Genomic DNA, 25581 nt, shown 5'->3' on the forward strand with positions numbered 1-25581 from the left:
ATTTCTGCTGCTTTGAAGGTCCCAATGAGCACAGTGGCCTCCAACATCTGTAAATGGAAGAAGTTCAGATCCACCAGGACTCTTCCTAGAGCTGGCCACCTGTCTAAACTCAGCGATTGGGGGAGAAAGGTCATAGTCAGGGAGGTGACCAAGAACAGCAACAGTGAAAATTAAACATTCTTAAACAAAACAGTCATAATGCCACACTCATTTTGCACTCATCATAAGGTTAGGATACAGTGCCCTCCAAAAGTAGTGGAACACTATTTCACACTATTTAATTTAATCTGAGCAATCTAAACAGTTGGGTAAATTCCTGTGGCCGCCTTGTGCAACACAGTCAAGGTGGAAATATATCAAACAGCGGTCGTAGTGCAATCTGACTACAACAGGGGTGCTCAAGTTCAGTCCTCGAGAGCTACCTTCCTGATACTCTTAGTTGTCTCCCTGCTCCAACACACATGAATCCATATAGTACAGCATGAAAACAGCATTTGAGGCATTCTGATCACCTTCGAAAAGCAGTTCCAAAAGATCCATCAAATGATCCCAACTGTGCCTGAACGCACCATGAGTGTACCTCGAATGCCGCTGGAATATATTTCCTCGACCCGCAACTGGACCTCACTCGTACGACAATGTAAGTGCATTTGTCATATTCTCACTGCATTCTGACAGCTGTCTGGGTTACATTTGTACTGCATTTGGAGGCTTAACGCGCACAGCATGTGCAGGAATCATTCAGGGCGGGTCGCAGTGTGGTCTGAGTAGTCAGATGGTTGACTGCCGCATTTCTTATTCCCCCCAGATGTGGCACAAATCTTGTTTTTTTTTTTTTTGACATTCTGCCTGGGTCGGCCTGATTCTTGCTAAGTGTGACGGGGCTCTAAATAAGGTTTTATTGATGTAACCCACTGGTTTTCGTATGGTCACTGCTCCCTCTCTTCATTTACTCCTTACTGTAGTAGAGAAGCTTGAATCTTCGACTGGACTGGGTTGCTTGACGTGAGGACGTTTTGCTTCAAATCGCAGAAGCTTCCTCAGCTAAAATTCTTGCTCTGGTGGTCTGACTTCTGTCTTGACTCTTGTAGAGAAGAATAATCAAGAAGTCACAAAAGCTGGAGTTTTAAACCTAACCAGACCCCTCCTGCCGAGAGGCAGATTGCTATTGGCTAGTGACTAAACAATCAATCAATCAATTTTATTTATATATAAACAATAGCTCTAATTAGCACCTATTGTGCTCTAGTTAGCACCCTCCTAATGACAGGGCAGCTGTCCCTCCTAATGATGGGACGGACCCTCTCCTGATGGCTCCCTTGACGACTCTGCTGATGACGTGAATGACTCATTACCATGAACAAAAGACTGAAACTGCTTTGACCTGAGTAGCCCATTGTAAACAGGGGATAAAGCGTGTCTCAGACCCCCTCCCCAGTTAAGGCTGGGTTTCAGGCATTTCACAAAGAATGCCTCCTTGACCCCTCTCTCAAACCATTTCTTCTCTCTGGCTAATATTTTAACTTCCTTGTCCTGAAACGTGTGGTTCATGTCTTTAAGGTGGAGATGAACTGCAGACTGAGGTCCACTGGCGCGCTCTCTGCGGTGCTGGTATAGCCTTTTGTGTAAAGGTTGCTTAGTCTCACCTATGTAGTGTTCGTTACAGTTTTCCTGACATCTGATAGAATACACTACATTGCTCTGTTTGTAACTAGGGATCCTGTCCTTAGGGTGAACTAATTTCTGTCTCAAGGTGTTAACCGGTTTAAAGTAAACTGGGATTTTGTGCTGTCTGAAGATCCTCTGTAGTTTTTCCCTTACTCCTGCTAAATAAGGAAGAGACACTCCTCTTCTTCTTGTCTCCGTCTCCTGTCTATCTGGTCTCTTTGTTCTCTGGGACTTCTGCACTTTGTCCAGGGACCATCGTGGGTACCCACATACTGTGAGGGCTTTCCGGACAAGTTGTTGTTCTTTAGCCCTTCCCTCTGCAGTTGTGGGCACCTGTAGGGCTCTGTGTTGAAGCGTCCTGATCACCCCGAGCTTGTGTTCAAGGGGGTGGTTTGAGCCAAAGAGCAGATATTGGTCAGTGTGAGTTGGTTTTCTGTAAACTCCTGTCTGGAGCTGCCTGTTCTCTCCAATCATAACATCACAGTCCAAGAAGGCTAAATGGTTGTTTCTGGCATCCTCACGTGTGAACTTGATATTGGCGTCCACTGAGTTGATGTGTTCTGTAAAGTCCTCAACTTCCTGTTGCTTGATTTTAACCCATGTGTCATCAACATATCTGAACCAGTGACTGGGAGAGATGCCCGTGAAAGACGTCAAGGCTGTCTTCTCCACTCGCTCCATGTACAGATTGGCCACAATGGGGGATACCGGAGACCCCATCGCACGACCATGAATCTGCCTGTAGTAATTTCCCCTAAACAGGAAATACGTGGTGTTAAGACAGATCTCCAAGAGTTGGCAGATGTGGTCTGGTGTGAGTTTGGTCCTTTCAAGTAGAGACACATCCTCCAGCAGTCTCTGCCTCACAGCTGAAACGGCCTCAGCGGTGGGGATGCAGGTGAACAATGAAGTCACATCAAATGACACAATTGTTTCATCTGCCAACTCTTGGAGATCTGTCTTAACATGAAGCATGAAGCATGATCAGGTGATCATGCTTCAACACAGAGCCCTACAGGTGCCCACAACTGCAGAGGGAAGGACTAAAGAACAACTTGTCCGGAAAGCCCTCACAGTATGTGGGTACCCACGATGGTCCCTGGACAAAGTGCAGAAGTCCCAGAGAACAAAGAGACCAGATAGACAGGAGACGGAGACAAGAAGAAGAGGAGTGTCTCTTCCTTATTTAGCAGGAGTAAAGGAAAAACTACAGAGGATCTTCAGACAGCACAAAATCCCAGTTTACTTTAAACCGGATAACACCTTGAGACAGAAATTAGTTCACCCTAAGGACAGGATCTGTAGTTACAAACAGAGCAATGTAGTGTATTCTATCAGATGTCAGGAAAACTGTAACAAACACTACATAGGTGAGACTAAGCAACCTTTACACAAAAGGCTATACCAGCACCACAGAGAGGGCGCCAGTAGACCTCAGTCTGCACTTCATCTCCACCTTAAAGACACTAACCACACGTTTGAGGACAAGGAAGTTAAAATATTAGCCAGAGAGAAGAAATGGTTTGATAGAGGGGTCAAGGAGGCATTCTTTGTGAAACGTCTGAAACCCAGCCTTAACAGGGGAGGGGGTCTGAGACATGCTTTATCCCCTGTTTACAATGGGGTACTCAGGTCAAAGCAGTTTCAGTCTTTTGTTCATGGTAATGAGTCATTCACGTCATCAGCAGAGTCATCAAGGGAGCCATCAGGAGAGGGTCCGTCCCATCATTAGGAGGGACAGCTGCCCTGTCATTAGGAGGGTGCTAACTAGAGCACAATAAGTGCTAATTAGAGCTATTGTTTAGTCACTAGCCTATAGCAGTCTGCCTCTCAGTAGGAGGGGTCTGGTTAGGTTTAAAACTCCAGCTTTTGTGACTTCTTGATTATTCTTCTCTACAAGAGTCAAGACAGAAGTCAGACCACCAGAGCAAGAATTTTAGCTGAGGAAGCTTCTGTGATTTGAAGCGAAACGTCCTCGCGTCAAGCAACCCAGTCCAGTCGAAGATTCAAGCTTCTCTACTATGGAAACCACCTGGACAACTGAGATCCTACACAGAAACATTTACTCCTTACCTCGCTCCACTACACAACAGCACTGTGGTGAAGTCCAGAGCTTTTAATATGGACTTTTGGAGGATGTAAATATTCACTATTTGCTTTATATGATGCCGAAATAGATCTGAGTAATTTGATATCTATATACATAAAGGGCTATGTCTGTTTTTCTGTCTGTCCGGGATAAACTCCCAAACTATAATATGTAGCCCTAAAAACTATATTCTGAATCCTCATGACATGGGAACAAACTGGTACCATTTAAAAAAAAAGTTGAACTGAAAATTACCTCCAAAATAGCCAGCTGTAGGTTTGACCAGGCAGATTCAAATTTCCAGCCCTGTATATGTGTTGGCCATCTCTGTTTATTTAATCCCTTTCTACAGCACACTCAGCACAGCACAGCCACAGCACACTCAGCAAAACAACAACATGTTTAGGCTGAGGCTGTGGGTATGACCAGGCAGATTCAAATGTCCAGCCCTGTATATGTGTTGGCCATCTCTGTTTATTTAATCTCTTTGTACAGCACACTCAGCACAGCACACTCAGCAAAACAACAACATGCTGAGGCTGTGGGTATGACCAGGCAAATTCAAATTTCCAGCCCTGTATATGTGTTGGCCATCTCTGTTTATTTAATCCCTTTCTACAGCACACTCAGCACAGCACAGCCACAGCACACTCAGCAAAACAACAACATGCTTAGGCTGTGGGTATGACCAGGCAGATTGAAATTTCCAGCACTGTATATGTGTTGGCCATCTCTGTTTACTTAATCCCTTTCTTCAGCTACTTTCTGTTCTCAACTGTTAAGCACCTGACTGTCCTGTACAACCCAGTTTGCCTTCCTGTCTGAATACATTCATTTTATGTTTGTAAAATTGCAATGTAAAAACAGTGAAATACACCACTACCTCAATTTTGATTCATTGATATTTACATTTATTGTTTCCTACCTTTTGTGTGTAATTTTGTTATAAATTTGATTGCAAAACAAAGTCTCCATGAAGGACTTCAAATGTGTTTGTCTTTTAACCAAGTATTTCCACTTAGTTTGGGGAGTCCACCCCTTATAGTTCTACTGGACAAACTTTAGCCCATTAACTTTAGACATCAGCATTACAAAAACAAATGTTGGGCAATTATTTTGATTAAAATGATTGGCATTTGGCTTATGTCTAAAACAGGTTAACCCGGGCAGCGCTGGGTACCCCAACTAGTTTGTAATAAAATTAAACAGGTGTTTCTTCTCAGACTGGAAGTGGACACCAGTGGAGCACAGAACCATCTGTGTGTCACCCTGCAGGCAATAATGAATGTCATGTGACATACAATCCACCAATCAAATGACTAGGATCTATTTAGGTGCCATGTAATTCCTAATAATTATTGCTCCATAAAATATTTCATTAAAAAATCTGAATGTGTTTGTCTTTGTTGGCAGCCAACATGAAAATTGCATCTTTTAACATCCAGAAGTTTGGAAAAAACAAAGTGGCAGATCCAGAAGTCCTCAAAATTCTCATTAAGGTAACAAAAATATCCTTTCTTCCTCTGAAGGCAGTCTGTGTAGACTGGAGATGTGCTGCACCACTAATTTGACCATTTCTTTGGGAGATAACCATTTCTTATGGTATGAAGTGAGACACCTTTGAGAATTGGTCAACAACTGTAAGAATATGTGTAAATTGTTGTGAGGGAGGTGACCACATAGCAGAATCACCTGAGAGGTGAGTCCAGGGGTAGCGAGGAAACAAGGTGGTCTTGTTCTGAGCACACATCAACATCATGGGACAAGGTGGGGGCCACCAGAATCATGGTTGAGCGACTCTAATGGTTTTGGCGCTACCGGGATGACGGGTCCGTTTAGAAGTATGGCCCCACTGCAGCAGTTGTGTTGTGGTTAGAAGTCCGGACAGGCCTGGATCGGTACAGATGATGGACTCAAATGCTGGGAGCAACAACCAGAACAGGTTGTACTAAAAGAGCTTTATTAACAATAACAAATAACTAAGATGCTGAGCTGGAGGAAGCCTGCTGAGCCGAGACCGGGCCCACATATAGTGGTGGAAGTTCAGGAGCCACAGTGCACACAGGGCAAGACATGGGAGTCTGAGAATGAGCTGGAGTCCTGGAGTATATGGAGCTGGAACTGGACTCAGGTGGTTCACAGAGACCCGAGGACAAGGAACTAGGAAGACGGAGGAGAACAGAGGTGAGTGATTGCACTCGTAACACTGGAAGCCTTTAACCACAAACAGTTCACTATAGGGTTTAGGTAGGAATGTTCACAGTTTATGAATTGTCCTCAGAGGTCAGATGCTGCATGTCTAATGATGCAGTATCAATTAAGCAGGACCTGGCTTTAGAAATGACTCGGAAATTCTTAGTTGTTCTGCATCAGAGCTCATACAGTTCTTGGGAAACAGTTCTTGGTACTAATTCTTGGGAACAGTTCTTCAATACAGTTCTTGGAAATAGTTCTTGGTCATGCACAGTCACAGACAGGAGCAGCATGAGAACAGGATCTCACAGACATGCAGGAACTTAGCTGAACATGGCAGAGCTATGCACTCTGAGGCAGAGAGCAGGGGCCCTAAACATTCCAAAGTGACGTAGTGCAGAGAGTGGCGTGGGAGCCAGGAGCATGCAGTGTGGGAACCACGCAGGAAAGCATCTGGAAACACCAAAAGATCAACTAGCTCTAAATGAGAGGTGGCCAGGTTACCTTGAAATGAGCTGCGGGAAGCTCAGTCTTCAGAGCACATGGAAGCATCAGCATTGACAAGGTCATAGATTTCTCATGGAAGGCTCACGGAGTATCATGGGAATTCAAGGAGAGTGATGGAAGACTCTTGCTGGTCAGGGTCACCAAGACTCTTGCATAGTCTGAGCTCAAAGCTGGGGTTTAAGTAGCTGGCTCCTGATCAGGAACTCATGAGTGTCAGCTGCGAGGAGAAGATGAGCTGCAGGTGTACCTTGGCTCTGCAGCGTGCCACCTGAAGAGAAAACAGACAAACTACACACAAGAGGTTAAAAAGGGCAAGGACAAAGGCAGACCATGACAACTTGTGGGGATGAGAACCCAACTAGGACACCCTGCTGGATTTTTGATGCCTTGAAGGGACAGTCTCGCCCACTGCTCTGTCTCCCAAGTCACCGCTCCCAAGGTGTGTGTGTGTGTGTGTGTGTGGTGGGGGGGCAAAGACAACTAATCGCCAACTTGGCTCACTGGCTAGTGTCCAAGTCTTACAACCATGCCGGAAGCACCAGGACCAGAAACACTTGGCCCTTCGTTCTTCTGCAAAGAAATCTACATCACCAAACACCTTGGACCTTTGACCTTGTGATGGTATAAGCTCCTCCAGGTGTCTCTGGATCTCAAAGGCTGAAGAGGACCCAAAGACATGAATGTCCCTGTGGAGATAAATGAATGTCTCTCCAAGTTCAACACTTTCACCTCATACAGATACATTTCTGTTGGACTGATGAGTATTCTGGATCTTAAGCCCCATTTACACATAGACGGTAAGAGCTCCCGGAAGCGTCCCGGAAGAGTTTTTGGCCGTCTTAAGGATCACACGCTGTTGTTAACGCCGGCACTAGGGGGCGTGGCTTAGTTCTGGCTTTACCGGGAATTGTCGAAAAAATGATTCAACATGTCCAATAATTCCGGGAGCGCTCCCGGAGAATTTGCGTGACGACGGAGACAATGCGAACAATGGCGCTTGATACTTTTTAATCGCCATTTCATCCTGCCCCTTCCTGTAGTGCCGCATTTTACACCGCCGTAATTGGCGGCCGGCATTGTATCCCTAATCAACGGCATGTAAAACGGCGATAGAGCCCACATCGGCGTCCTCAAGGGCGTTTTAACCGGCGACAGAGGCAGACAAAACAGCGGCGCTAGCGGACAGTACGCCGTTCTAAACGCCACCTCCCGATTAACGGAGTTCCAAATGGCCGATAGGCGGCGGTCAATATATACTCAACAAAAATATAAACGCAACACTTTTGGTTTTGCTCCCATTTTGTATGAGATGAACTCAAAGATCTAAAACCTTTTCCACATACACAATATCACCATTTCCCTCAAATATTGTTCACAAACCAGTCAAAATCTGTGATAGTGAGCACTTCTCCTTTGCTGAGATAATCCATCCCACCTCACAGGTGTGCCATATCAAGATGCTGATTAGACACCATGATTAGTGCACAGGTGTGCCTTAGACTGCCCACAATAAAAGGCCACTCTGAAAGGTGCAGTTTTGTTTTATTGGGGGGGATACCAGTCAGTATCTGGTGTGACCACTATTTGCCTCATGCAGTGCAACACATCTCCTTCGCATCATCCGTGAAGAGAACACCTCTCCAACGTGCCAAACACCAGCGAATGTGAGCATTTGCCCACTCAAGTTGGTTACGACGACGAACTGGATTCAGGTCAAGACCCCGATGAGGACGACGAGCATGCAGATGAGCTTCCCAGAGACGGTTTCTGACAGTTTGTGCAGAAATTCTTTGGTTATGCAAACCGATTGTTTCAGCAGCTGTCCGAGTGGCTGGTCTCAGACGATCTTGGAGGTGAACATGCTGGATGTGGAGGTCCTGGGCTGGTGTGGTTACACGTGGTCTGCGGTTGTGAGGCTGGTTGGATGTACTGCCAAATTCTCTGAAACGACTTTGGAGACGGCTTATGGTAGAGAAATGAACATTCAATACATGAGCAACAGCTCTGGTTGACATTCCTGCTGTCAGCATGTCAATTGCACGCTCCCTCAAATCTTGCGACATCTGTGGCATTGTGCTGTGTGATAAAACTGCACCTTTCAGAGTGGCCTTTTATTGTGGACAGTCTAAGGCACACCTGTGCACTAATCATGGTGTCTAATCAGCATCTTGATATGGCACACCTGTGAGGTGGGATGGATTATCTCAGCAAAGGAGAAGTGCTCACTATTACAGATTTAGACTGGTTTGTGAACAATATTTGAGAGAAATGGTGATATTGTGTATGTGGAAAAAGTTTTAGATCTTTGAGTTCATCTCATACAAAATGGGAGCAAAACCAAAAGTGTTGCATTTATATTTTTGTTGAGTGTAAAAACGCTAGCGCGCTGCATGCAGGCCTCTCACTCGCGGCCAGCTCCAGATATTTTTGCAGAGAAGCTCCAGTATGCCTCCTAAAAGAAAATTGGCAGCAGCAAGGACTTACCAAGAGGTCTGGTTCAGAAGCAGAGGGTAGCCCTGTGGTGAAGATGGAGCAACATGTTGAGGAGGGTAAAAGGAAGGAGAATAAAAGGCTGAGGATGATCTCCCTCCCCCTGCAGTGACAGAGGCATGTATTCCTGCTGCTTCAGCCTATTATACTCTGGGGGCAGTGCCTATATGCAAAAGTTCCTGGAGTAACGCAGGATTTGCCTGGATAAATCCAGCGGTACACAGAGCATTATCGGCGGCATCAGAACGCCGCCGTTCTCACACACGTCTTAAGCTGCGATTGTAAAGGATAGAACTCGGTATTAACCCCCGTTGCCTGATGTGTGCCGGTTGCTACGGCGTCAAAACGCCGCTTTATTCGCCGGATTTAGCGGCGTTTTATCCGTGTATTTGCGGATAGTACGGCGGCCAAAACGCCGGCGAAATGCTCCGCCCCTTTCCACCGTGAAAACAGCCGGAACTACCGCGAACTTCGGTCTACGTACTGCCCGCCGACAAAACTGTCTATGTGTAAACTAGGCTTTAGTCTTGATCCAGAACAATCTCAAACCCAGACTCTCAGATTCCTCACTCAGCTTCTCAAGCGGTAATCAGGGTGTGCAATGATTCTGCAAAAATCACAGCATCAGCACTCAATAAACCTTTTCCCACCAACAAAACCACTTCAGTCACTGGTTTCCAAAAACCAACCCAGTACCCAGTGCAGGCAAGACCTGAACATCTTTGGATCCAAAACACACATTTAGGGAGACAGAAATGAGTCTGATCTGCAAAAACGGGTTATTCATGAGTAAAAATCATTGATCAGTTCACTACTTTACACTGAAGTTTTATTAAACAACATTTATCATTTATCAGATTGATCCTCCACACAGTGTCTTTAACCTCATTCTGTCTCCTACAGATCGCATCTCGATATGACATCATCGTTATTTTGGAGGTGGTGGACACCAGCGGTACCTCAGTAACAACCTTCCTGGAAGAACTCAACAAGTAACCACGTTTAGTTTGACCTTGAAGCCCTCTGTGGTGGCATGTGTTAGCATTAATGGATTAACAACGCTCTAAAAGATTGATTGACAGATGATCTGATGATCCGTCTGATCACTAGCTGCAGTGCGCAGCTGAAGACATTTACAGTGGTTTGTTTGTTCAGGTCCAACAGGAGGGGGCGCTACACTCTGAAGATCAGCAGTCGTTTGGGAAGAACTCAGTACAAGGAGCAGTTCATGTTCCTGTACAGGTGAGCGTGTCCACCTGTGTGGTCAAAGGTCACCAGCTCCTCACACAAACCAGCACCATCAGGACAGAGTTCAGTTTACTTGACATCTGCTCCAACTCCAACCAGAGTCAGAGGAGCTCCAGCTGTTCAACTCTGAGTCATCTGTACTCTGGCAGAGTTGATTTGACTCTGTGGTGGAGTTGATAGAACTCTAGACAGAGATGACACAAGTCTATGACAGAATACAATTATACGTTAACAAGATAATGACGTTAGCATTAACATGGACAAGCACGAGGATAAAATCAAAGAATTAGTTTGACTTTTAAAACTTACTCCTGAGCTTCAACTGCTGCTCCATCAAAAGAATAAAGGGAGAATTCAGGAACTGAGCACGTGATCTGAATGATTGAAACTTCTTACAGGCTCAGAAATGCTCAGGTTGTTGCACAGAATAAAGTTTGTGTGTCTCCGTGTAGGGACCATGTGGTCAACTTGGTCAGTTCCTATCAGTTTGATGACCAGCTTATGGAGGGAGGAGACGTTTTTTCCAGAGATCCCTACATCCTGCGATTCAGATGCCTCAATACAGGTACAAGCTGGTTTATCAGCTGATTCTGATCAGATTCAGAGTTTTGATCTGTTCACCAACAGGGTGCACAGTGCATTTGTCAATGCGGCTTTTTCGGAAGTCAATGTGGAGAAAGTCGCACTCCACAGCCCCAGGAAGAAGAAGAGCCTTTATTTGTCCTCTGCATGTAACCGTCCTAATTACAGTTAAACACAACCCAACCGTCAGGTGCAGTGAGCAGCCACAGTCTGGCACCCAGGGACGAACTCCAGATGTAGAGACGCTGCCTTGCTCAGGGGCAGGGAAAGGAGCAGATTCTAAATAAGGATGTTTTTGATTGTGGGAGGAAACCCACACAGACATGGGGAGAACATGAAAACTCCACATGAAAAGGACAGGAAGTGATCCCACAAAGTTCTTGCTGTGAGGCATCAGTGCTAACCACTAAGCCGCTGTACCACCAAACATCACTGAAGAGGAGCACGAGGCTGTTTTTAACAGCCTGAGTTCACAACTGAACAACGTGAACAAGCAGCTCACACTGTGATTTTACTGTGATTGTATCGGAGTTAACACAGTACAGCTCACGGATCAACTATGATCTGTTACACCACTATTATAAATGAGGGACTGGTCTCTATTTTCCAGAACAATATAGCAAGCCGCCGAAAACCCCCCAGAATTCTGGAATAACTGGAAAAAATTTCATCTCTGGAATTGTAATTGGCTGGAATTGGCTGCTGCAGCCAATAGCCAAAGTGTTTTTTTCAATATTGGTTATTCTGTGAATTTAAAGTTCTCATATTAGCAAAAATATCGCTGATACTGATATCAGCTGATATTATCAGCCAGCGATACATCGGTCGGGCTCTAGGATGAAGTGTTCCTGTTAGTCTTCTGACATACAGACCCTAACCCTATCTTTAAATGAGGTTTATGGAGGATGATGAAATTTTGAAATATCTTTAGGAGAGTTGATAAAATTTTGATTCAGTTTAATTTCTAAACACTATTTAATTTCCTGTTTTCCTTTCACTTAAACTTAAATTGTGAGATCTTGAAAGTTTTCTGTTCACTCATTCTTCATCAGCTGTACCTTATGACATCATAAACATTTGATGTCAATTCAAATCAGAGCTATGACTGCCCTCTGGTGGCTGATGGGGGTAATAATCTGTATAAAAGTCCACAGTTCTTGGTTTGCTTCAGTTTTTTGGCCCTGAAGCTGCGTGCTGTAAATGTCTGTCTTCTTCAAACTGTGAAAACAACAACAACAATAAAACAGCTGAAGGTTTTTGTGTGTGAACTTCAGGTCTGTTTGGATGTAAACGTGTGTTTCTGTTCTGAGTTCAGTGCTGAAGGATCTGGTGATGATCCCGGTCCACACCAAACCAGACGACGCTGACAAGGAGCTGGACGAGCTTTACGATGTTTTCCTGCACATCACGAAGAAGTGGAAGACTGATGTAACTACACACACACACACACACACACACACACACACACACACACACACACACACACACACACACACACACACACACACCATCACCCGTTATGAGACACTGCAATCACAGTGTAGAACCTCTATAAACTGTCCAGGCGGCCGTTCAGATCACATTATTATGACTATGTTGGGAAAGTGTCAGTACACGGACCCACAACAGGGGGCGCAAATGAACGGACAATGAAGAAAGTCAAATAACAAGGCTTTACTGTTGTGAACACGCACAACAAATACAACAAATCACAATTTCGGTCTTAAGTTAAATTCCAACGGTGTCATGTGGGCAGGCTCGACGATAGGAGACGTCTGTCCAAGACGAACCGGAACCACCCGATTTCCTCTGCAGGTGGTCTCTGCCTCCGCTCGTCGGATCCGGTACTGCTGGCGAGGAACAGACACAGTCAGACGTGGGTGCGGCTGCACCCAACAACACGTGGGGTGGAAAACACCACCTCCACCTCTAATCAGAAAACAACACTGTCTAGTAACTAGGATACTTATCGAATACGTTCCTTTCACAAATGATGAAGGGTTGGCTGAGTTCGTTACCTCCTTGGTAGAGCGATATCTCGGCAAATGAGGTGGAGATGCCGTCCTGCTGATATACCTCCTCAGTGATTGGGATCAGCTGTCTCCAGTGATAGATGACAGCTGTCATCCTGGCTGCTCCCGTAAGGCGGCAGCGCCCTCCGGTGCCTGGAGCCCGCACTCCAGGCAGGGCGCCCTCTAGTGGTGGTGGGCCAGCAGTACCTCCTCTTCAGCGGCCCACACAACAGGACCCCCCCCTCAACGGGCGCCTCCTGGTGCACGACCGGGTTTGTCAGGGTGGCGATGGTAGAAGTCGGCCAGGAGGGCCGGGTCCAGGATGAAGCCCTTCTTCACCCAGGAGCGTTCTTCGGGGCCGTACCCCTCCCAGTCCACCAGATACTGAAAACCCCGGCCCATCCGTCGGACGTCGAGGAGCCGGCGTACGGTCCAAGCCGGCCCTCCGTCGATGATCCGGGCAGGAGGTGGCGCCGGACCCGGAGTGCAGAGGGGTGAGGTGTGATGGGGTTTAATCCTGGAGACGTGGAATACTGGATGAATCCGCAGTGAGGCCGGAAGCTGGAGCCTCACTGCGGCGGGATTGATGACCTTGAGTATTTTGTACGGGCCGATGTATCGTTCTTGCAGTTTTGGGGAATCCACTTGAAGGGGAATGTCCTTGGTGGACAACCACACTTCCTGCCCAGGACGATACGTGGGAGCCGGGGCCCGCCGCCGGTCTGCATGGTTCTTCGCCCTCGTCCGGGCCCTCAACAAAGCAGAACGGGCGGCATGCCACACCCGACGGCACTTCTCAAAAATTCTTGAAAGGGTAGTTGTAAAACAGCTAACTGATCATCTGCAGAGGAATGGTCTATTTGAAGAGTTTCAGTCAGGTTTTAGAATTCATCATAGTACAGAAACAGCATTAGTGAAGGTTACAAATGATCTTCTTATGGCCTCGGACAGTGGACTCATCTCTGTGCTTGTTCTGTTAGACCTCAGTGCTGCTTTTGATACTGTTGACCATAAAATTTTATTACAGAGATTAGAGCATGCCATAGGTATTAAAGGCACTGCGCTGCGGTGGTTTGAATCATATTTGTCTAATAGATTACAATTTGTTCATGTAAATGGGGAATCTTCTTCACAGACTAAAGTTAATTATGGAGTTCCACAAGGTTCTGTGCTAGGACCAATTTTATTCACTTTATATATGCTTCCCTTAGGCAGTATTATTAGACGGTATTGCTTAAATTTTCATTGTTACGCAGATGATACCCAGCTTTATCTATCCATGAAGCCAGAGGACACACACCAATTAGCTAAACTGCAGGATTGTCTTACAGACATAAAGACATGGATGACCTCTAATTTCCTGCTTTTAAACTCAGATAAAACTGAAGTTATTGTTCTTGGCCCCACAAATCTTAGAAACATGGTGTCTAACCAGATCCTTACTCTGGATGGCATTACCCTGACCTCTAGTAATACTGTGAGAAATCTTGGAGTCATTTTTGATCAGGATATGTCATTCAAAGCGCATATTAAACAAATATGTAGGACTGCTTTTTTGCATTTACGCAATATCTCTAAAATCAGAAAGGTCTTGTCTCAGAGTGATGCTGAAAAACTAATTCATGCATTTATTTCCTCTAGGCTGGACTATTGTAATTCATTATTATCAGGTTGTCCTAAAAGTTCCCTAAAAAGCCTTCAGTTAATTCAAAATGCTGCAGCTAGAGTGCTGACGGGGACTAGAAGGAGAGAGCATATCTCACCCATATTGGCCTCTCTTCATTGGCTTCCTGTTAATTCTAGAATAGAATTTAAAATTCTTCTTCTTACTTATAAGGTTTTGAATAATCAGGTCCCATCTTATCTTAGGGACCTCATAGTACCATATCACCCCAATAGAGCGCTTCGCTCTCAGACTGCAGGCTTACTTGTAGTTCCTAGGGTTTGTAAGAGTAGAATGGGAGGCAGAGCCTTCAGCTTTCAGGCTCCTCTCCTGTGGAACCAGCTCCCAATTCAGATCAGGGAGACAGACACCCTCTCTACTTTTAAGATTAGGCTTAAAACTTTCCTTTTTGCTAAAGCTTATAGTTAGGGCTGGATCAGGTGACCCTGAACCATCCCTTAGTTATGCTGCTATAGACGTAGACTGCTGGGGGGTTCCCATGATGCACTGTTTCTTTCTCTTTTTGCTCTGTATGCACCACTCTGCATTTAATCATTAGTGATCGATCTCTGCTCCCCTCCACAGCATGTCTTTTCCTGGTTCTCTCCCTCAGCCCCAACCAGTCCCAGCAGAAGACTGCCCCTCCCTGAGCCTGGTTCTGCTGGAGGTTTCTTCCTGTTAAAAGGGAGTTTTTCCTTCCCACTGTAGCCAAGTGCTTGCTCACAGGGGGTCGTTTTGACCGTTGGGGTTTTACATCATTATTGTATGGCCTTGCCTTACAATATAAAGCGCCTTGGGGCAACTGTTTGTTGTGATTTGGCGCTATATATAAAAAAAAAATTGATTGATTGAATTGACTTCCGTAGGTGGGCCTGGACCGAGGGCACACCGACCTCCCCCTCAACCACCGGAAACAACGGGGGTTGATACCCCAAGGACACCTCGAAAGGGGAGAGGCCGGTGGCTGATGACACTTGGCTGTTGTGGGCGTACTCGATCCAGGCCAGGTGGGTACTCCAGGTCGTCGGGTGCGCGGCTGTCACACAGCGTAGGGTCTGCTCCATCTCCTGGTTGGCCCGTTCTGCTTGTCCGTTGGTCTGGGGGTGATACCCGGACGAGAGACTGACCGTGGCCCCCAGCTCCCGGCAAAAGCTCCTCCAAACATGCGAGGAGAACTGGGGACCGCGATCAGAGACGATGTCTGATGGTATCCCATGCAGACGGACGACGTGGTGGACTAGGAGGTCCGCTGTCTCCTGGGCCGTTGGTAGCTTCGGGAGGGCCACGAAGTGGGCCGCCTTGGAGAATCGGTCCACTATCGTGAGGATGACAGTGTTTCCCTGGGACGGCGGAAGACCCGTGACAAAATCCAGGCCAATGTGAGACCAGGGGCGATGAGGCACGGGCAGCGGCTGCAGCAACCCCGATGTCTTGCGGTGGTCGGCCTTGCCCCTGGCGCAGGTGGTACAGGCCTGGATGTAACCCCGGACGTCGGCCTCCAGGGACGCCCACCAGAAGCGCTGCCGGACGACTGCCACGGTTCTTCGCACCCCAGGATGACAGGAGAGCTTAGAACCGTGACAGAAGTCCAAAACTGCAGCCCTGGCTTCTGGTGGGACGTAAAGTTTGTTCTTCGGTCCGGTTCCGGGGTCCGGGTCTCGTGTCAGGGCCTCCCGGACGGTCTTCTCCATGTCCCAGGTGAGGGCGGCCACGATAGCGGACTCCGGGATGATGGGATTCGGGGGATCCGACGGCTCCGTTTTGACCTCTTCTTCATGTACCCGGGACAAAGCATCCGATCTTTGATTTTTGGTCCCGGGACGGTAGGTGATCCGGAAGTCAAAACGGCCGAAGAACAGTGACCAGCGGGCTTGCCTGGGATTCAGCCTCTTGGCGGTCCTGATATACTCCAGGTTCCGGTGGTCAGTGAAAACCGTGAATGGCACGGACGTTCCCTCCAACAGATGTCTCCACTCCTCAAGAGCCTCTTTCACCGCAAGGAGCTCTCGATTGCCGACGTCATAGTTCCGTTCGGCTGGGGTCAACCTGCGGGAAAAATAGGCACACGGGTGAGTCCGAGGCGTCCACTTCAACCACTAACTGGCGACTAGGATCGGGCTGCACCAGAACAGGTGCAGACAAGAAGCGCCGTTTCAACTCCTTGAATGCGGCATCGCACCGATCCGACCAGGTGAAGGGGACTTTTGGTGAGGTCAGGGCTGTCAGGGGGCTAGCTACCTGACTGTAGCCCTTAATGAACCTCCTGTAGAAATTAGCAAAGCCTATGAACTGTTGCAACTTCATACGGCTTGTGGGTTGGGGCCAGTCTCTCACCGCCGCAACCTTGGCCGGATCAGGAGCGACGGAGTTGGAGGAGATGATGAACCCCAGGAAGGACAAAGAGGTGCGGTGGAACTCACACTTCTCGCCCTTCACAAACAGCCGGTTCTCCAACAACCGCTGCAGGAACTGACGTACATGCCGGACATGAGTCTCAGGATCCGGAGAAAAGATGAGTATATCGTCTAGATATACGAAGACGAACCGGTGCAGGAAATCAATCAATCAATCAATCAACTTTTTTCTTGTATAGCGCCAAATCACAACAAACAGTTGCCCCAAGGCGCTCCACATTGCAAGGCAAGGCCATACAATAATTATGAAACACAGTCTACGTCTAAAGCAACATAACCAAGGGATGGTCCAGGGTCACCCGATCCAGCCCTAACTATAAGCCTTAGCGAAAAGGAAAGTTTTAAGCCTAATCTTAAAAGTAGAGAGGGTATCTGTCTCCCTGATCTGAATTGGGAGCTGGTTCCACAGGAGAGGAGCCTGAAAGCTGAAGGCTCTGCCTCCCATTCTACTCTTACAAACCCTAGGAACTACAAGTAAGCCCGCAGTCTGAGAGCGAAGCGCTCTAATGGGGTAATATGGTACTATGAGGTCCCTAAGATAATAATCCAGCAAGACATCATTAACTAATGCTTGGAACGTCGCGGGGGCGTTTGTGAGGCCGAACGGCATGACCAGGTACTCAAAGTGACCTAAGGGGGTGTTAAATGCCGTTTTCCACTCGTCTCCCTTCCGGATCCGAACCAGATGATACGCGTTTCTAAGATCGAGCTTGGTGAAAATTTGGGCTCCATGCAGGGGTGTGAACACCGAATCCAACAGGGGCAACGGGTATCGGTTGCGAACCGTGATCTCGTTCAGCCCCCTATAATCAATGCATGGACGGAGTCCGCCGTCTTTTTTGCCCACAAAAAAGAAACCTGCGCCCATCGGGGAGGTGGAATTCCGGATCAATCCGGCAGCTAATGAGTCCCGGATGTAGGTCTCCATTGATTCGCGCTCAGGCCGGGAGAGGTTGTACAGCCTACTGGACGGAAACTCACTGCCCGGAACCAAATCAATGGCACAATCATATGGACGGTGGGGGGGAAGTGTGAGCGCCAGATCCTTGCTGAACACGTCGACAAGGTCGTGGTACTCCACCGGCACCGTCCCCAGATTGGGCGGGACTCTGACCTCCTCCTTAGCTTGGGAGCCGGGAGGAACCGAGGAACCTAAACACACCCGATGGCAGGTCTCGCTCCACTGAACCACTACCCCGGACAGCCAATCAATCCGGGGATTATGCTTCAACATCCAGGGAAATCCTAAAACCACACGGGAGGTGGCCTGAGTCACAAAAAACTCTATCACCTCCCGGTGATTTCCCGACACCACCAGAGTTACAGGTGGTGTCTTATGCGTGATCGGAGGGAGTAGGGAGCCATCTAGTGCCCGAACCTGCACAGGCGAGGTAAGCGCCACCAGAGGGAGCCCTATCTCCCTAGCCCATCTGCTGTCCAGCAGATTCCCCTCAGAGCCCGTGTCCACCAGTGCTGGGGCCTTCAGGGTTACATCCTCATAAAGGATTGTAACTGGGAGTCGTGTGGCAATGTGGGTGTGTCCCACGTGAATGTCTCGGCCCACCCCTAGCCCAGTTTCTAGGGGCGGGCGTTGGAGTTTAACCGCTCGGGGCAGTCTCTCATATGGTGCTCTATTGCACCACAAACAAAACAAGCTCCGTGGGCCCGTCTCCTCTGTGCATCTGGTGCCCTAAATGTTGCCCTACTCGTGTCCATAGCTTCGTCAGCAGGGGGAGCTGTGGCCCCACGGAGTGCAGGGGCCGTGGAGCGTGGGGAAGGCGGAGCGCGGTCGGAACCGGAATGGAGAGGGACGGCGCGTGCCCGGCCACGCCCTTTGTCTCGTTCCCGCCGACGTTCTTCTAACCGGTTGTCTAACCGTATGACGAGATCGATGAGCCCATCTAAATCCTGCGGTTCGTCCTTAGCCACCAGGTGCTCCTTGAGAACCAAAGACAGTCCGTTTACAAAGGCGGTGTGGAGGGCAGTGCTATTCCAGCCGGACCTCGCAGCCGCAATGCAGAAGTCGACTGCATAGGCAGCTGCGCTCCGACGCCCCTGTCTCATTGACAGTAGCACGGTTGAAGCGGTCTCGCCCCTATTAGGGTGATCGAACACGGTTCTGAGCTCCCTTACAAACCCATCGTATGTCAGAAGGAGCCGTGAATTCTGCTCCCAGAGCGCTGTAGCCCAAGCGCGTGCCTCGCCGCGAAGCAGGTTTATTACATAAGCTACTTTACTAGCATCGGTCGCGTACATGACAGGACGCTGTGCGAAGACGAGCGAGCACTGCATCAGAAAATCCGCGCACGTCTCCACACAGCCTCCGTACGGCTCTGGGGGGCTTATGTATGCTTCCGGGGAAGGTGGGAGAGGTCGTTGAGCAACCAGTGGAACGTCTATGTTACGTACAGGGTCTACGGGAGGGAGAGCCGCAGCGGCGCCCGGAGGGCGCGCTTCCACCTGCGCGGCGAGAGCCTCCACCCTGCGGTTCAGGAGGACGTTCTGCTCGGTCATCAAATCTAACCGAGTCGTGAAAGCGGTGAGGATCCGCTGCAACTCACCGATTACCCCTCCTGCGGACGCCTGCGCGTCCTGTTCTTCCATTGGCCGTTCAACAGCCGGTTGACGCCCCTCGGGATCCATGACGTTGGCCGAGATATCCTGTTGGGAAAGTGTCAGTACACGGACCCACAACAGGGGGCGCAAATGAACGGACAATGAAGAAAGTCAAATAACAAGGCTTTACTGTTGTGAACACGCACAACAAATACAACAAATCACAATTTCGGTCTTAAGTTAAATTCCAACGGTGTCGTGTGGGCAGGCTCGACGATAGGAGACGTCTGTCCAAGACGAACCAGAACCACTCGATTTCCTCTGCTACCAAACCCCGGGAATACTGGAACCGCCAAGTCCTGAACTCCCAGGTGGTCTCTGCCTCCGCTCGTCGGATCCGGTACTGCTGGCAAGGAACAGACACAGTCAGACGTGGGTGCGGCTGCACCCAACAACACGTGGGGTGGAAAACACCACCTCCACCTCTAATCAGAAAACAACACTGTCTAGTAACTAGGATACTTATCGAATACGTTCCTTTCACAAATGATGAAGGGTTGGCTGAGTTCGTTACCTCCTTGGTAGAGCGATATCTCGGCAAATGAGGTGGAGATGCCGTCCTGCTGATATACCTCCTCAGTGATTGGGATCAGCTGTCTCCAGTGATAGATGACAGCTGTCATCCTGGCTGCTCCCGTAAGGCGGCAGCGCCCTCCGGTGCCTGGAGCCCGCACTCCAGGCAGGGCGCCCTCTAGTGGTGGTGGGCCAGCAGTACCTCCTCTTCAGCGGCCCACACAACAGACTATTAGTCTACACTGTGAAAAGTGTAACATGCAGTTGTTCATTCCAACTAAAAACTGTCATTTAAAACAAGATAAAAATATTGATTTGATTGTGAAACTCATTTTTCTTTACATTTAGTGACACCAGGTTTGATTTGAACTGAACTAAATATATATCTAATGGACTCAAAACAAATTTTTTAGTTCGCTCAGTTGTTTTCTTCTTCTTTATGACCTGCAATTAATATTTTGAGTTTGACTCAAATGTGAATTGCACATGTGCATTGCACTGGTCTCATTCGCCTTCGGGGAGCTGGCCAGACGTGTTAGGTCAGTTTTAATTTATTAATTTGATTCAATAACAAAAATGTTAATAATTTGGATCAAGGCAAAGAATTTAGATTGAGTCAATTGAAATATTATTATTTACATCAACATAAAATAATCAGGTCATAGGAAGTTAAATAATTTACATTCTGTGAAATGAAATAATTTAGATGATGTGAAGTCAAATATATTAGATGTGATATCTGGGCATCATTTTTTTTTTTTAGTTTAAGCAGGGTTATACTTTTTTCAGTGTATAAGAACGTGTCTGATCTACTTGAACCAATGAAATGCTTTAAAACTCACCGTTTGCTGATGCTGTTGAAGTCTGAAGTTGGGCTGCACGCTGCAAACCACATGCTTCATGTTTTGAATTCAGCCTGTGAGATGAGTTTCAGTTCAAAGCTTTGACTCATTCAGACTACTTTGTATGCGATCTTTGCTTTGAATGACATGATATCAAAGGTTATCTGTTGTGAGAAACAGGGAGAACTGGTGAGGACCTAAAAATACACCAAGGCAGTGAGCTGAGTGAAAGAAGTAACCACTTTATTGTCCAAAGACCAGCTGAAGGTGTGGAGGTGGTAATAGATGGTGTGGAAGAGGACATGGGAGGGCTGGATGGTAGGGAGGAGAACCAGGTGGGCCAGTGGAGCTGGTGGGCTGCTGTCGATCTGCAAGGGAACAAACACAAAGTATCAGATAAGGAACAAAAGGGGTCAATGGAATGAATATAGTTCAGCACATGGAATGAAGAAACTAGAGGCCAACTGTACCACACAGAGTGGAATAACCTGACAGCATCCTCCTGCTCCACCGGGACTTAAAAAGACGGTGATGATTACAGATAGGTGTGTCTCATAATCAGCTCCACTGGAGAGAAAGAGAAAACCACCAGAGAAAGTACCACTGACCACAAGACAAACCACAACAGCTATCAACTGATTATTAGGTATCGTAACTTAGTTAGTCCACAGTCGGTTTCTTGTTTTGAATTTAGTGAGCAAAAAGTTTTGATTCAAAGCTTTGTGATTCCAAAGAGTGCTTCAACCTGATCTTTGTTTTCAATTGTGATGTTGTGACAATCGCAAAAACTAACAAAATAAGTCAAAAGTTGCTGGATTAATTAAACTGTATTAATCTGCTTTGCGGATCATGTAGCTCCCCCTGTTGGAGGTTTTGAAGGTTTTGTGAAATGTCACAAAAGAGCTTAAAACCAAAGGAAAAAGCAAAGATAAACAGAAAAATTTAGATTTAATGTAAACATTCTTCTGTGGTCCGCTGGTGTTTTCTCCATTTTCTAGAACGTGATGATAATCGGCGACTTTAACGCAGACGGCTCATACGTGTCCAACACCGACATGAAGACCATTCGTATCCGTAGCGACAAGAACTTCCACTGGCTGATTGGAGACAATGTCGACACCACGGCGAGCACCCGAAACGACCACGCATACGACAGGTAACACACAGGAAGTGGAACCATCACAGCTCATGTTTCCAACTGCTCAAACACTTCTGTTTGCCTTCAGGATTGTGGTGTACGGAGATGACATGCTCAAGGCGGTCGTACCAAACTCTGCCAAACCCTTTAACTTCCAGAAGGCGTACGGACTGACCGACGAGCAGGTCTGGATTTAATCACCTTCACCTGGACTGAAGGGAACGAGGGGGGTGTCCAATATCTTGTTTCTCCACAAACCGTGTAGATGCTCAAAAACAAAACAAAACAAAAAACCCACATTCAAAGACAAACCGGATTAAACGTGTTTCTAACAAATGGAGAGTTTGTAATTCTAAATTGACAACGACATTAGTTTCAAGCATTTTATCCAGAATTGGAGGACTTTTCAAATCTGGAAAACATTAAAATTCAGCATTTTAACCATTTTAATCACCCATATGAACCCTGCAGATGTGTAATCAATCAAGAATCAAAAACTCTGTATTGTCTTTATGCTTACACTGTCAGACGTGGCACAAACTGTATGGACACAACTGCAAACTCACACGACTGATAGAGTTCAAAAAGAGGTTTAATAAACACAACAAGCAGGGGGTCGGTACATGGATGGTTCAGCAGCAAGGCAGAGGTAGCAGACACACGAGAGGCTGAGGCGTAGTTCAGTAAACAGGTGCAGGACAAAATACACAGTGTTAAGGCTATCAGAGGCAAGACAAACTCGAGGTCAAAAACAGGCAAAGTCAAAATACCGGCAGGCAAAACAGGACAAAACAAAACAAGGACCTAAGGCTAGAAAGTGACATGAAATCAACAATCTGGCAGTGAGCTGTGACACTGTGAGGGCTTAAATAGGGAGCAGGTTAATCAAGGTGTGATGAGGTGTAGGTGTGTGGATGGCCTGACAACCAGCCCTGAATTGGGCCAGATACTTGCCTCTCTCTCCTGTGATTGGTTGGCAGCTAAGATGCTGACGTCAGCCCATGCGTCAGCCTCACAACTGCTGCTCTCATATTGGTCATTTAGGAGAGGGAATTCCAGCACTGCTCCCTTATTAGTCATTTAGGAGTGGGAAATCTTCAAATCCTCCAAAATGGAAGCCAGTATCTGGCCCCATTCATAGCCGGGCAGGTTGTTGGGCTAGTGTGTGGATAGTTCTGGAAGGGGGCATGGCCAGGGAAGATGAAGGTAAGTGCAAGAGAGTGCAGTGAGACAAAACCAAAGTGAACTGGGGCAAGATAAAGAAGTGACAGAAAAACCAACGGTGCAAAACGTTATGTGATCGACAAATTATAATTAACGTGAACAAAACAAAATGGTGGAAAAAACTAGGAAATAACATGACTAATCTAAATAGCGGGAAACAAGAAGATCAATGATTATAATTGAAACTAGAACAGAACTGATACTCATTAAAATATAAAAGTAATAATACAATAACATGCTTTTGGAGGGCGGTATGCATTTTCTGAGTCCCTCCGTCCATGCCCAGTCACCCAAAATGACAGATATTCACCCAAATTAGACGAGTTATCTGCTACTACTACATCGTATATAGTTCAGTGGCTGCAACACATTTACTTGAATGATGTCACATCCGTCGCATCGAAAAAGTAGGTCAACTCGGAGGTGGTAAATTCAAATTCTCAGATGGGTAACAAAATGTTAAATCCTTGTTCAGTGTCATTTTATGGTAAAAAAAAAAACAAAGACAACATGTGGAAAAAGCTTTTTTTATTCTTCAAGAATATGTAAAAACATCGTGGCGTGGCAGGGACACTTTAAATATTTGTTCCATTGAAAGAATGTAAAAACATTATTTGTTTTATACAGTTGTATGTAAAAGTTTGGGCACCTCCATGATTTTCCTTTATAAATCATTGGTTGTTTGGATCAGCAATTTCAGTTAAATATATCATATAGCAGACAAACACAGTGATATTTGAGAAGTGAAATGAAGTTTATAGGATTTGCAGAAAATGTTCATTAATTCTGTCTGGATTCTGGTTGAATGTATTTTGGACCTTTCTTCTTTACAAAACATCTCAAGTTCAGTCAGGCTTGTTGGTTTCCGAGCATGGACAGACTGTTTAAAATCACACCACTGATTTTCAGTAATATTCAGGTGTGGGGACTGAGATGGTCATTCAGAACATTGTGCTTGTTCCTCTGCGTGAATGCCTTAGTAGAGTTTTGTTATGTAGCTCTTGGCTTCAAAAGGCACAAGTACTTTAAAAAAGGCAAAAGTACTGTGAGGTCTTCAAAGATCTTGTTCTTCTGTCGTGTAATCAGCTTTTCATTTAGATGTTGTTCATATCAAAGAATGAGCACTTTTTCTTTCAATAATGTGACTTTAATCTGTGTTCATTTTTGAGGCACTGAAAGTTAGTGACCATTACCCAGTGGAGGTGGAGCTCCGGTCTGAAGCCGATGGTAAAAATTCCTGCTGTTTGAAGTCATAAATCTAAAAATCAGACTTTATGACGTGTGTTGATTGGATTGTGGCACTCTGCAGGCAAGGAAGAGCCGCAGCCGCTTCATCTGGATGCAGAAGAACTGCCGGTGCTGGATGGAGACCTGCTGGAGCTGAAGAGAGGAAACCTGCTGCTGGAGAGGGAAAAGCTCAGCCTGGAGATCCAGATCCTGCGTCTGAAGCTAGACAAGCTGAGCGGGGGCTATGGACATGACGCTTAGACCACACAAACACAACGCCCACTAAAGCTGAAACAGCAGTCCATGCTTCACACCCACACAGGCCTTTTAATGATGCGTGTTTTTAACGTCCACACTGAAACAGGAACGTGATGCGTTTTTCCTCTGGAGTCAAACTTGTGTCATGTCAGAAAACAGACAGCTGTTCAGATTGATGAGACTCTGGAAAGAAGAAAACCAAAACCACAGTTCAGCTGGTTCTCTCTGAAACTGCTCTGATTGAAGCAGTAACTGCTGCCCAACGTTACAAACACACAAAAACCATCAAACTGAAACCAAATGTGCACATTTCATCAGGAACAACACGGACGTTACCGTGACCGCGATAAAACATCAAAATAAACCCGATTTAAAAACATGAATCTATTTTTTTGTCCCATCAGCCACTGCAACATAAGACTTATTTTTACATTGGCGCTTGACGCCCTCTGCAGGTAACCCTGGTTACTGCAACTCAGAACATTCCAGGATCCCACAGTCCTCCCCTGTGGACTTTAACTGCACTTGTTTCTCACACACACTCATCTTCAACTGCTTAGTCCAGTCAAGGGTCACGGAGGGCTGGAGCCCATCCCAGCATTCATAGAGCACAAGGCGGGGTACACCCAGGACAGAACGCCAGTCTGTCGCAGGGCCACAAACACATTCACACCCACTTGCACACCTACGGACAATTTAAAGATTCCAATCCACCTAACCCGCATGTCTTTGGATGTGGGAGGAAACCAGAGCACCCAGAGGAAACCCACACAGAATGGCCACGGGCGGGAATTGAACCCATGACCTTCTCACTGCGAGGCAACAGTGCTAACCACTAATCCACCGTGCTGCCCTGCACTTGTTTCTTTTCTATTTAATTACATGTGCAGTTTCTTT

At 46.8% G+C, this 25581-nt stretch overlaps 1 protein-coding gene across 1 annotated transcript in view; it reads left to right on the forward strand.

The window, feature by feature from the left end:
- The window catches only part of LOC117505822 (deoxyribonuclease-1-like), a 29814-nt gene extending 4536 nt beyond the window's left edge, over nt 1-25278 (forward strand). The window contains exons 2-10 of the mRNA XM_034165365.1: nt 5171-5256; nt 9851-9939; nt 10103-10189; nt 10648-10760; nt 12093-12205; nt 21836-21993; nt 22064-22160; nt 24369-24426; nt 24509-25278. Of these exons, the coding sequence (XP_034021256.1) occupies nt 5176-5256; nt 9851-9939; nt 10103-10189; nt 10648-10760; nt 12093-12205; nt 21836-21993; nt 22064-22160; nt 24369-24426; nt 24509-24687 (975 nt within the window). The 5' untranslated portion in view covers nt 5171-5175 and the 3' untranslated portion in view covers nt 24688-25278. The remainder of the gene's footprint in view (nt 1-5170; nt 5257-9850; nt 9940-10102; nt 10190-10647; nt 10761-12092; nt 12206-21835; nt 21994-22063; nt 22161-24368; nt 24427-24508) is intronic.
- The last annotated feature ends 303 nt before the right edge of the window (nt 25279-25581 follow it).

The sequence above is a fragment of the Thalassophryne amazonica genome, chromosome 3 (genome assembly GCF_902500255.1).
Source record: "Thalassophryne amazonica chromosome 3, fThaAma1.1, whole genome shotgun sequence".
NCBI classification, from domain to species: domain Eukaryota; kingdom Metazoa; phylum Chordata; class Actinopteri; order Batrachoidiformes; family Batrachoididae; genus Thalassophryne; species Thalassophryne amazonica.